The sequence below is a fragment of the Nicotiana tabacum genome, chromosome 1 (assembly GCF_000715075.1).
Source record: "Nicotiana tabacum cultivar K326 chromosome 1, ASM71507v2, whole genome shotgun sequence".
Lineage (NCBI taxonomy): Eukaryota > Viridiplantae > Streptophyta > Magnoliopsida > Solanales > Solanaceae > Nicotiana > Nicotiana tabacum.
Genome location: NC_134080.1, coordinates 147,914,036 through 147,927,638, shown reverse-complemented (window position 1 = coordinate 147,927,638; position 13,603 = coordinate 147,914,036). Strand labels below are relative to the sequence as shown.

General features: G+C 38.5%; 1 protein-coding gene across 1 annotated transcript; it reads right to left on the bottom strand.

Annotated features, from left to right (window-relative positions):
• Window positions 1-310: 310 nt before the first annotated feature.
• On the bottom strand, window positions 311-9,606 carry LOC142181224 (secreted RxLR effector protein 161-like). The gene is made up of 2 exons (XM_075254006.1): window positions 4,032-9,606; window positions 311-734 (listed from the first exon to the last, which is right to left on the bottom strand). The coding sequence occupies exon 1, from the start codon at window positions 5,018-5,020 to the stop codon at window positions 4,271-4,273; it is 750 nt and encodes a 249-aa protein (XP_075110107.1). The 5' UTR covers window positions 5,021-9,606; the 3' UTR covers window positions 311-734; window positions 4,032-4,270.
• Between the last annotated feature and the right edge of the window lie 3,997 nt (window positions 9,607-13,603).

Below are 13,603 nucleotides of genomic sequence, written 5' to 3'. Positions count from 1 at the left end.
AGTTGTACCGATGTGATGTTGTTGTTGTTGGCCCGGGGCGCTGAGGTAGAGGATCGATTTCCTCCGACCCTGGGAGAACTTTGGATTATGCACCGCTGCTCAAGAGGGGGCTTGGATTATGTACCGCTGCTCACCCTCCTTTCTCATCTTGGTGTGCTACACCCTAAAGATTTAAGCGTCAATACCAAACAAGAGGGGGGGGAGATTTGTGTGGTACCCAATTTTAGCTATAGAAGAACCTGGTTCTTCTAGGTTTTCTAACTACTACTGTTTGTGGAATAATAAGTACACAAAATAAAGAACATAGAGATTTTTATGTGGAAAACACCTGGCTCAAAAGGTGAAAAAACCACGACCTACTATTCAGTAGGATTTTCCCAAAATTCTACTAAAATCACTGAGCCAAAACAGCATTTACAAAAACTCTTTGTAAACCTAAGGATTAACTCTAATCCTGTTGTGGCACACAGCCTCAACTGTTGCGACAACTTCAAGTTAGCTATAACTTGAACACTCTAGGTACCTAATACAATTGCTTCTATGAAAGCTGAAAGGTAAAACTTTAAACCACCTACTACAATTGAACTAGAGTAAAAGATAGACACAATGGAATTGGTTCTTCTATCTCGTTCAAGTAGCTTCAGGAGTGCATACTCAAATCACACATAAATTGCTTGCAATATCGCCTTGGTTTTTTCTCTCAATTTAGTTTAACTTCTGCATATGTGCAATACCTGTAAAAGAGAACAACCATTGTCATTTAATAAGTTAGTAATCAGACTTTGATCGGGACTTAATTGCTGAACTTCTATCGTAGAAGAGCTCATGATGATCTTAAACTCTAACACTATCTTTATCCTGGATCGTGTTCTTCAGATAAGGAGACTTTCTCCCCTTATCTAATATGCAACTTTTTTGATCTGATCAGGAGATATTGTTGCTTGATCAGTAGGACTTATCTCCTTCACATGTATCTCTCATGCCTAGATTGATCATAACTGTGCTTCACAAGATGGACCTGGTCCATGAATGAGTTCATTTGTCATTCTTCAAAACTTCACCTGTTCTTGGGCCATCAAATTCCCCCTTTTTCATGATGAGAAACTCTGTGCTTTTACTTATTTGAATCTTGTAAGAACTCATGTTAACCATCAATACTAAACTTAGAAAATTCACTTATCATCAAGGACCAAGTTAATTAGGTTATAAATATCACTTATTTTTAGAATGTGTAAAGAAAAATATATCTTCCCCCTTTTGGCATCATCGAAAAGTTGCATACGAAGTGTGATACCCAGATTTTAATAAGTACTCATGGCCACTGGGGCAACTTCAAGTGCAATCATGATGCAATCATCAGTAATCAAACAAACATATTTAAACTATCAAGGACATATTAATCATTGAACAAGAGAAAATAGCAGTTATCATTGATAGAGATATGTTGCCACCAACAACCCATAAAAATAAAGAAAAACATTCAAACCATAAGCAAAAAATAGAAAAATCCCTAATCTGGGTCATTGGGGGTAATGAACAAGTTCAGGAGACAGAAGCTAGGAATCCTAAGGCTTGGAGGAACTGGAGGGTTGGGTTTGAGTTTGGAGAAGATTCAGCATGTTCTGAAGAATTACATCATTCTTCTCCTTTTCTTTGGAAAGCTTAGTTCTGAGACCATCCCTCACAATTTTCACTTCAACCACACGAGCCTTGAGCCTAGTAATTTCAGCATCCTTGGTTGCACATTCCTAAACAAGAGTCCTAACTTTACTGTTGATGGGTGTCTTCTGGGATGAAATAGGTTCAATGGGGATGGCATTGACTGGATAGTCACAAGCAAGAAGATTTTTTATGCCAATGTGTTCCTTGCTCGAAGCCATTTCCCATTTCTTTAGAGGCACATTTAGCTTGTCCAGAACTGTGGTTAAAATGAAGCCATATGGAGTAGCATGAGCTTTGGAGCTATTTATGACCTGTCTAGCAGTTTGATAATGAAGGCAGGCCAGTTAATTTGCTTTCCTCTCTCCAGGCACTCCATAAGAACCAAATCCATGTAGTTAGCAGTGTGCCTTCTCTCCTGTCTGGGCAATAAGCACTTGTTGACAAATTCAAACACAACCTTGTGCTCAGGTCTCTTTTCACTTTTCTACACAGCCCTGGCTTCAGTCACCTCTTCTGAATCACAAAACCTCTTGGTGATTTCAAGAGCAGTAGGGAGGGAGTCCAGGCATGGCCAACTTTTCCTTGTATATTCATTAAACCCTTCAGAGGGTATGTCCAGAATCTCTCCCAGTTTCTCTACATCAAACTGCACATGAACTCCTTTCACCAGGATACTAACGACTCCATTCTTAACTGCAGCATTGGCCATAAATTCAATCAACTCATTTCTGGCTAGCCTACCATCCATCTGAAAGATCATGTCCTTCCATCCTTGAGCAGCTAAAGCATCCACCAATCTCTTCATTCCTGGTTCCACCAGATCCTTCAACAGTCTACCCTTTAAAATCTTTCTTCTGCCAAAAATGGCAAGCTTGTCCTGTTCCTTCTCAGAATCATTTTCTTCTTCTTCTCCACTCCAGTCATCCTCATAAAAAACTTTTTATTGTTTGGTTTTCACTGTAGATCTTGTCCTCTTGGCTAGTGTGGGTTCAGCAGCCACAGGCACAGAGGAAGACTTGTTGGAAGAGGTCTTGGGCTTTTTAGGCTTGGGTGTAGGAACCTCCACTGTTGTACCCCTTTCTTGATGGACCAGTTCCATATCCTCTTCCTCAACAGCCTCTGAGGATTCTGCAATCTTTCCCTTTCCTTTATCCTTTTTATTTTTCTTACTTTCTTCTAAGGCCCTTTGTAGAACAGCTTCACTCTATTTCACCCTACTTCTTGTGGCTCTACCCCTTGGCAATTAGGAGGTAGTAGGTGTTGGAGATGAAGCCTTTCTTTTCTTGGAAGGCTTAGGAACATTTGGGGATTTTGTTGTGGGAGTTCTGCATTTTTTTTGGGTCATAGCTTGCCCCAACCTTTTTCAGTAGATTAGCTAGAGTCTCTTTAGTAGATGAAACAGGTTCATCTCTCCGTGTGCTTAGATGAACCAACTCCTCGGCAGTTTCCCCAGAACCACTTCCCCCTGACTTGATGCCTCTCTCTTCTACCCTTTCATGTTCAACCCCACAGATGGCAGGCACTATGATTTTCCCAATTCCCCTCTCTTCACCACATGCACCCTCTCTCTTTTTCTTTTTCAAAATTCTTTTTACCTCCACTTCTACGTTTCTCAGGCACTTCAACATCTCAAATTGGTCCAACCAGAACAAACCTAGTCTCTAGGTTTTCAATCATAGATGAATTTACCTCACAAGGAGATTCTTGAATCTTTTTAGAGTCAGAAGACCCATGTCCTTCCCCCTCAGTTGCGGATTGATAGATTCAAACTCAGAGCCGGAGTCAGAATTTGGAGCTTGGATTTCTTTCATTTGGCTTGCTTTCAACCTTTCATTTAAAGCCTTCCTTAGAGCCCCAGATGCTACAGTCTTTCGAGCAAGCATTTTCACCCTTCGTACTCTAGGTTTTGGGGATACACTATGTGGAGTAGATGAGGATGAATTTGAGGGAGGTGGTGGTGGAGGAGTTCCAGGATTTTCTTGTAGGTTAGACATGATTGTTCATTTCTTGAGAGAATCTGGGAATTTTGGAGAAGAGGGTAAATGAAAGTGAGAAGAGTTTTTTTACGGTTTAGAGTTATGATGAGGGCTGTAGAAAAGATGTGTATTTAAAGAAATTACACATTTAATTAGTAACGACAGCCTTTTGCAGTGGTCAAATAGGAGTCTAATCAACATGAAATTCTAGATTTTGAATAATCTATTTGGCTTCCCTACATATTAGGAAAAAATTACGGTTTAGAGTTCTAGGTGGACGGAACTGGTTCAATGCTAATGGATAGAATTTTCTAGGAATTTGACAAGTATAGGACTTTTGCTCATGATTGAATTATCAATCTTTCTAATTGTACAGAGTATAAAAAAACATACCTGATTTTTCATATGAACACATACTGATGAACCAGGTTCTTCATTTAGAACTCTCCTGAACATGCCTCAAATGCCATAATAGAGAAAATTTTGTAAGAGATTAGTAAGTCATATAAACACATGTCACAAGAGTATACTAATTAAAGTATGAAGCTGAGTAAGAATTAATCTAGATATTTACACAGGTTCAAAATTCCTAGCCAAAAAAAAATCATTTTTTTCATTCTGAGCTGGACCTATTAGGTGATCTTAATCATCCCTAATTCCAACCTGTTCCTTCCAAAGTTTTCTCTACTCAGTGCTTTAGAGAAGATGTCAACAATTTGCTTATCAGCAGCACAAAATTCTATGGAGATCAATCCTTTCTTATTGTTATTTATTAAGTAGTGGTGTCTAACATCTATGTGCTTAGTCCTCTTATGATGAACATGATTCTTTACCATACTTATAGCACTAGTGTTATCACAGAATATAGGAATGCAACCAACTTCAATGACAAAATCTACCAGCTGTTGTTTTATCCATAACAATTGACCACAACAAGATGTAGCAGCAACATATTCAGCCTCAACAGTGGATAAGGCCACTGAATTTTGCTTTTTAGTGGCCAAGGATACTAGAAATGGACCAAGAAAGTGAGCCATACATGAGGTGCTTTTCCTATCCACAAGGAAACCTGCATAATCAGCATCAGCATATTCTACTAGATTGAAATTACTACCTTTGGGATACCAAAGACATAGATCAGTGGTGCCTTTCAAGTATCTTAGTATCCCTTTGACAGCATTCAAGTGAGATTCTTTTGGATTGGCCTGGAAGCGAGCACAAATCCCTACATTGAAGACTATGTCAGGTCTGCTAGTTGTTAGATACAAGAGTGAACCATTCATACCCCAATAAAACTTTTGATCAACTGATGAACTAGGTTTATCAATGTCTAATTTTGTGGCAGTTGCAATGGGTCTATCTATTTCCTTTGATTCCTCCATTTTAAACTTTTTGATAAGCTCTTTTGCATACTTCTGCTAATGGATCATGGTTCCATTTGGGTTTGTTTGATCTGTAAGCCTAAGAAGAAGTTAAGCTTACCCATCATACTCATTTCAAACTCACTCCCCATTAATTTTGCAAAATCCTTACTTAGCTTATCAATGGTGGCCCCAAAGATTATGTCATCAACATATTTTTGTACCACAAGGAGATCTTTACTTTTTTCCCTTAAGAATAAGGTACTGTCAATTTTACCTCTTTTGTACCCATGTTCAAGCAGAAATTTGGACAGTCGTTCATACTATGCTCTTGGAGCCTGCTTGAGTCCATAGAGAGCATTGTCTAATTTGTACACATGCTCAGGACATTCCTTGCTCTCAAACCTTGGAGGTTTTTTAAAAACACTTCTTCTTTTAGGTAGCCATTCAGGAAGGCACTTTTGACATCCATCTTATGAAGAGTGAATTCCATGTGTGATGCAAAGGCTATGAGGAGCCTTATTGCCTCTAGTCTTGCAACTAGAGCAAAAGTCTCATCATAATCTATGCCCTCCTCTTGGTTGTAGCCTTGGACCACTAGTCTTGCCTTGTTTCTTGTAACTGTTCCATCTTCATCGAGTTTGTTTCTGAAGACCCATTTTGTACCAATAACTGATATGTCCTTGGGTCTTGGAACTAGATGCCAAACTTGACTTCTCTCGAACTGATTGAGTTCATCTTGCATTGCATTCACCCAATCTGCATCCTGCAAAGCCTCAACAACATTTTTAGGTTCAATAAGAGATAAAAAGGCATCAAAAGCACACAGATTCTTTAATTGTGATTTAGTTTTTGACTCTAGATGTTGGATCAGTGATAATGTTCTCAATAGGATGAGAATTTTGATACTTGTGAGGTTTCACAACCAATTGGTTTCTGCTAGATGTTTCTCCCATGTTTTGTTGCTGAGGAAGAGGGTCATGAACATGTTCTTTTAGGGGTTTGTTTCAATTCCTCTTTGATCAGTTCCCCTTGTCAGGTTGCCCTTAATGGAAGAACCTGTTCCATCACCTGTTCCTTCTTTTGGTGTCACTTTAACTTGTGCTGAGGCTTCAGTCAAATCTTTTACAAATCCAATGGCTTCATCTTCATGTTATTGTCTCTCAGAAAGAATGTTAGTTTCATCAAACACTACATGCACACTTTCTTCTACATGCAAAGTTCTTTTATTGAACACTTTATATGCTTTTCTATGTGAAGAATATCCCAAGAATACTCCCTCATCACTTCTAGGATCAAACTTACCTAGGGAGTCTTTTCCATTATTGTGCACAAAGCACTTGCATCCAAATGCCCTAAGACGGGATATATTTGGTTTTCTCCCTTTAAGTAACTCATAGAGAGTCTTCTCTACAAGAGGTCTAGTCATTCATCTATTGATAATGTAACATGCGGTATTTACAGCCTCTACCCAGAAGTTGTGGGGCAGTTTACTAGAAAGAAGCATAGTCCTAGCCATGTCTTCAAGAGTCCTGTTCTTTCTTTCAACTACTCCATTTTGTTGAGGAGTCCTAGGGGCAGAGAAGTTATGATCTATACCATTCTCATCATAGAATTTAGCAAACTTAGCATTTTCAAATTCAGTTCCATGATCAGACCTAATGGATGCAAGTTGATTTCCTACTTGTTTCTGAGTTTTTCTAACAAAAGTAGTAAACATGTCAAATGCTTCATTGTTAGATGTTAGAAATAGTACCCAGGTAAATCTAGAATAATTATCAACAAGTACCATTACATATTTCTTTCCACCTCTGCTCATGGTTCTCATTGGACCACAGAGATCAATATGGACCAGTTCCAACGACTTGGTTGTGCTTACCATTTTCTTGCTTTTGAAGGATGATCTTACCTACTTCCCCCTTGCACAGGCCTCACAAACTTTGTCTTCCTTGAACTTGATGTTAGGTAACCCTATCACCAAGTCCTTAGAGATTAACTTGTTTAGCTGATTCAGACTAGCATGACCAAGTGTTTTGTGCCACATGAGGGGATCATTATCCAACACACTTAGACATGTGAGTTCATTTTCTGAAAGAGTAGACAAATCTACAATGTAAATATTGTTAACTCTTTTTCCCTACAAAATAACCTTGTCAATGGTAAGGTTAATCACAAAGCATTTAGTAGAGGTAAATGATACAAGGTTACCTCTGTCACATAGTTGTGACACACTGATCAGGCTGTATTTCAAGCCATCTATCGAGTAGATATTCTAAATGGAGTGAGAATCTGTCTTACCTACCTTTACAACCCCAATAATCTCACCTTTCTTCCCATTTCCAAAGGAGACATTACCTCATTTTAGGTCCTTAAGTGAAAGGAACTTGTTCTTGCTTCCAGTCATATGTTTTGAGTAGCCACTACCCATGTACCATATTTGGATACTTCCCTTCACTTGAACCTGCAAAACAAAATCAAGGGTTAGTCTTAGGAACCCAAACTAGTTTGGGTCCCTTTCTATAGGCAAAGGGATAAATCAAATTCCTTTTAGCCCACCCAGGCAGCCTATTTTTCTCTTGAACAAAAGTTTTGTTCTTTTGACTGGCCTTTTCTTTTGCATTACATTCATTTTTTTAATGGCCAGTCTTGCCACAGTGTATGCAGATTTTGTTGTCAGGAAGAGTGAGATACTTGCTTTTAGGATCCCACTGAGGTGCTTGAGTTCCATAGCCAAGTCCTCTTTTGTTGCTACTGTGATGTTCTTGTAGCCAGGAAAGTGCATCAGGAGCCTTGTTCTATTTGCAAGATCTGGTTAGTTCATGTTTTACCTTCCCTAGATCTTCTTTTAAGACTTCTATCTGCTCATCCTTCATGTACAACTCATCTTTTATTTTTCCCAAGTTTTCTTCTAGAGTGAGATGTGTGTGGTCAGCTTTCTTCTTACCTGTTCCTAGTTTCAGTTTTAAGTTCTCGGACCTAAGTTCTAGGATACTGACGTCAAGTTCAAGAACCTGGTTCTTCAACTCATCATTTTTACTCTCACTCTCATTAGCCCTAGACTCTAGGTTTTTGCCCTTGGCTTTTAGGATCACACATTCCCTAGACAGATCTTCTTTCTCATTGTTAATTATTTCAGACTCATCAATGAAGTCTAGCAATAGCTCAGACAACCTTTCTTTAAATAAGAATTTAATCTTGTCTTTGAGATGAAGGATACTTACCTCTTATTCATCATCTTATTCTCCAATGGCCATAAGTGCTTGTTCATCTCCAGCTTCATCTTCTAAGTCCTCATCTGATGTTTCTCCCCAAGCAGCAACCATAGTCTTTGTTGATCCTTTGTTACTTCTTGGTTGAACCTGTTCCTTCTTCCCGTTCCTTCATTCAGCCCTTTCCTTCTTCCACTCAATTTCCCATTGAGGACAATTCTTGATCATGTGATCAGTCTTACCACATTTGTAGCAACCCTCATTGGTCTGTTTCTCAGGAGCCCTTGGTTTGTTGAAGGTTTTACCTCTTGAAGAACCCTTTCCTCTATCAGGTACTTTTTGAAATCTTTTGTGATCATAGCCATTTCATCATCCTCCAGATCTGAACCTTCAACAATTTTGAGAGCCAGACTTCTTTCCTTATTAGGTGTATCCATTTTCATGGTTTGCCTTCTCAGTTCATAGGTAGTGAGGTATCCAATTAATTCATCCAGCCTAAGGGTAGCAATATTCTTTGATTCCTGAATAACATTGATTTTGCTTTCCCAAAGCAAAACCCTTGTCAAAATCTTCTCAACTTTGTCTTCTTCAAGAATAACCCTTCAAAGAGACTTAAGTTCATTTGTTAGTGTGGTGAACCTTGTATATATCTCTTAGATGGTTTCTCCTTCCTTAATGGTGAAATTCTCATACTGAGAATATAACAGTGTTCCTCTAAACCTCTTTACTTGAGGTGTTCCTTCATGGGCCACTTGCAAAGTGTCCCAGATTTCCTTAGCAATGGTATAACTTTGAATTCTATTGTACTCGTCTGGACCCAGTCCACACACAAGCCATTTCTTGGCCTTGGCATTCTTCTCCCATTTCTTCAAATCTTCAGCAGTGCAGTCAACACTTGTCTTTGGCACATCCACTCCTTCAACATTCTTCTTTGTGGTTGTTAGAGGACCATCAGTGACTATGTCCCAGAGTTCATAGTCTTCTCCTATGATGTGATCCCTCATCCTGTTCTTCCACCTAGAATAACACTGACCATTAAAAAGTGGAGGCCTAGTAGTGGATTGCCCTTCCCAGTTCCCAGGTGGTGCACTCATTTTGATCTTATCCTAAGGTGTTAGTCTCTTCAAGGATAACCCTTTCTGATACTAATTGAAGTTTTAAGCGTCAATACCACACAAGAGGGGGGTGATTTGTGTGGTACCCAATTTTTGCTATAGAAGAACCTAGTTCTTCTAGATGTTCTAACTACTACTGTTTGCGAAATAATAATTACATGAAATAAAGAACACATATATTTTTACGTGGAAAACCCCTAGCTCAAAGGTGAAAAAAAACCATGACCTACTACTCAGTAGGATTTTCCCAAACTTCCACTAAAATCACTGAGCCAAAACAACATTTCAAAAACTCTTTGTAAACCTAAGGATTAACTCTAATCGTGTTGGGGCACACAGCCTCAACTATTGCGACAACTTCAAGTTAGCTATAACTTGAATACTCTAGGTACCTAATTCAATTGCTTCTATGAAAGCTGAAAGGTCCAAGAGAGCAATTGAACTAGAGTAAAAGATAGACGCAATGAAACTGGTTCTTCTATCTTATTCAAGTAGCTTCAAGAGAGCACACTCAAATCACACATAAATTGCTTGCAAAATTGCCTTGCTTTTTGCTCTCAATTTAGTTTCACTTATGCGTATGTGCAATACATGTAAAAGAAAAAAACACTGGCATTTAATAAGTTAGTGATCAAAGTTTGATCGAGACTCAATTGCTGAACTTCTATCTTAGAAGAGTTCATGATGATCTCAAACTCTAACACTATCTTTATCCTGGATCGTGTTCTCTTTATATAAGGAGACTTTCTCCTCTTACCTAATATGCAACCTTTTCGATCAGATCAGGAGATATTGATGCTTGATCAATCAGACTTATCTCCTTCACGTGTATCTCACATGCCTAGATTGATCATGATTGTGCTTTACAAGATGGACCTGGTCGATAATTGCGTTCATTTGTCATTCTTCAAAACTTCACCTGTTCTTGGGCCAACACACCCCCTTTGGATTCTAGGGGGGTATGTCTCTGCTGACTTTTGCCTGACTTCCTTTTGAAGATGCCATTCTAGGAGGATTGGGATGTGATCCTCGAGGGGGTCAGACTTTGGAAGATATTGTCTTTGAGGTCATATGCTTGAGATGATGATGGAGATGTAGCATGCATAAGATAGATCCTTAGGCCCCTACCGTATGCGTATCATTTGTACCTTGTCACTTTTTTGTAAGGACGCTTTGTGGGCTTTTGTAATCATGTGTAATATAACAATATATAAGGACCCCTCGAGGGTCATTGCAAACGAACACTTTTATAAATATAAAGGTATTTTCCTGATTTCTTCTTTCGATGCTTACTGTATTTCTTTATATTTTTCAGCAGTTTTGATTGCATGATCCTGTCTTTGTCGCCTGTGACATTGGCTTTGAATATTTTCCCCAGCCTTTGATGGAACGACCTCGCACGGGGTCCTTTGTGATTTCTCGAACCGGACCCGAATTAGGCCAATAACCTCGGTCCGCCGGGGCCCTTTTTCTGTGTGGAAATGTTGATGATATCTCGTAGCCTTATAATGTATTATGAGAGGAGGCATCCCTGACGACTCGTGGTCTTGGGACGCTGGTGACTTCCCTGAAGCAATCTCCGAATAGAGGCCTAGCCATATATCGGGCCACCCTGATCGTTACCTGGAATCTATTTTGCACAGGTGTTTGTTAGGGACGCTCGTTTCTTAGTAAACTAGCCTTCTTCGGTAGATGTGAGAACGTGATTTTTGCCCTATATGAATTACTCCCATAATTTCAAAACAAAATAATTTCTTTTCATTATTTACAATTTTATGAATTTTCGTGGCATTTTATGTTAAAATGTTTGTATTTTTCTGTGCATGTCTATTTTATTTAACTAATGAAAAATACAAAAATACGTACATTTGCATTTAGGATTTAATTTGACATTTTAGGATTAATTAATTAATTAAGTTGTTTTATAAAAAGGAAAATCACAAAATGAGTTTATTTTTGCGCATTTGAATTTCGTCGCTTGCTTTAATTTGGGAATTAAATAGTTGTGATAATTATTATTTAGAGTTAGTTAATTTAATTTGATAAGGATTATTTTATTAGGGATTAATTTAGGTTTTATTTTTAAATTTTAATATAAAAGAATTTTGGAAAATTGAATTGAAAAGGAAAAGGGAATAAAATAAGAAGAGAATCAGATCTAGGCCATTAATTCGAAGCCCAAACGTTACCCATCATCCCTTACCCGACCCAAAGCCACCCTGACCCGATCCAGTCCCCCCCAATAAAAACGACGTCGTTTCATTAGCTTTGATTTGAGCCGTTGATCGTCCCCAATCCAACAGACGGGAACTGGGTTCTCGTTAATATTTATAGGTCCGAACACTTCCCCTCTAGCTCAGTCGTCTCTCTCACACTAGAGACCCAACGTAACCCCTAATAGCCGCCACATTTTCCCACCGTCCTCCGGTGGTGGCGCCACCACCTTTCCTCACTAAATCAACACCCTAGTGCCTCTTCGACCCCCTTTCCCCAACTCTGTGACCAGCTCCCCTCGAATCTGTCTGGAACTCGCCGAATGTTGAATCTGAAGCCCGAGCTTTTGAAGCCAAATCCAAACCCGTACATGCAAAGTTATTCCTTGATAAAGAACAAGTACTCGACGTCATTTAGGAGTGCCAAACCCCAGGTTCGAGTTTTAGTCGGTGAGTCCTTCCTTCATTTCTTGGTTCATCTCTCCTCCTCTTTCTGGCCGATTCAATTGAAACTCGGTTAATTGTACTGTTTGAGAGTTAGTCATGTTCTTGTGCTCTTCGTTAAGTTTTATTTTCCCAAATTGGTTTCTTTAACTGTTTTGATCCATTAAGCACAACTTTGTTAGTACCTCGATTTAATTATTCCAAACCCGCTTAGGGTTGATTTTGTTGTGTCAACTTTGTTATTATTGATCTTGTCTCCTTTTAATTCATAATTGTCAAGGTAATGGTCAGCACAGGGTCAAATTGTTTATTCGTGTTACTATCACTTAGTTTTGTTGGGGTTTTTGGGTCAGAGTTTGAGTTTCTAAATGTTCATTTGGACTGATTTGGAACCAGCCTTGGGCTCTTTGAGTCATTTATGACCCAATTCAAGATGCCCGGTTGTTTTGAGCCCAAGTTTGTTTGGTTAGAAAGGTAAATAACAGGGGCATGGGGGATAGTTTGGGTATTTGGTTGAGGGAATCTTTCTGATAACAAAAATGAAGTTTCTAGCAGGGGTTTTAATTTGAATTTTAGATTGTTAGTAAGTTAGCTTGGTTAACAAGTCAAAATTTTAGGGATCTCTAAGCTAAAAGCAAATTTGAAAAGGGCTTAAAAGATAGAACTAAAATGTAAAAGGTTTCCCTATTTGCTTGCCTATAAAGGCACCTTTTCTTGCCTGAGAAGGCAGAAATGGAGAGATAAAAAATCTGCAAAACTGAAACGGCTGAAAACTGTGGACGCACACTGATTTCTCTGATCCTCTTCTTTAGTTAGAATCTCTTGAAAACCTCTAATTTTGCACCTGGGTTTAAGAGGGTTTGATTTTGAGATTTTGAAAGTTGGGTTTGAGCTTGTTTTGTGCAGAGTACTGTCTAGTTGTTGTTTCAGTTCGAATTCCTGGGTTTTTGGCTGATTTCAACACTGTTTCATTGTTGTCCTGCTGCTTATTGCCTTCTGATTTCTGCACTTCTCTTGTTTCCCCTTTCATTTGCAGGTATTTTCGGCGCTATGGATATCACATGAGTGCAATTTGAAGTTTGGATCTAGAATGTGATGAAATCTGATGCAATTTGTTATTGAGCATCATTTCTCCTTGTTTCAACTTCATGCAGAGCATGTAATACTTAGCTTTAGAAAGATTCTGATTAGTATATTTATCAATGAATAGAATGTAATCAAAATCTAGAACATGTTAGTTTATTAAGTATTGTCCTCTTACGTTTTTTATCAAACTCTGTAGTCAGTTTGGATTTCTTTGTCCTGTTTGCTCATTTCTATTTTTACATGTTGAATCTGGTTTGTACTAGTGGATAAATTATGAGTTTAGCTCCTTTGATTTAGATGAGTTAACATTGAAATATTTTCAGTCAAGTTGTATGTGTTACATCTGTGCTAGTTCAGCTGAAGTCAGTGGTTTGTTTCGTGTTGATTTCTTGATTTTGAGCTTTACCAATAAAGGCTGAAATATAACCTCTCTTTTGGATTATAGATCAGTAAATGTGCTCATTTTCCCTGTCATTTTGAGGATATGCATGTTGTTGGTCAAAAGTGACAATGGTAATGAATGCTAGATAACAAAAG

What these genes read in the sequence shown, in the direction of transcription:
- LOC142181224 (XM_075254006.1), bottom strand. Translation starts at nt 5,020, where the DNA reads ATGGAGGAATCAAAGGAAATAGATAGACCCATTGCAACTGCCACAAAA.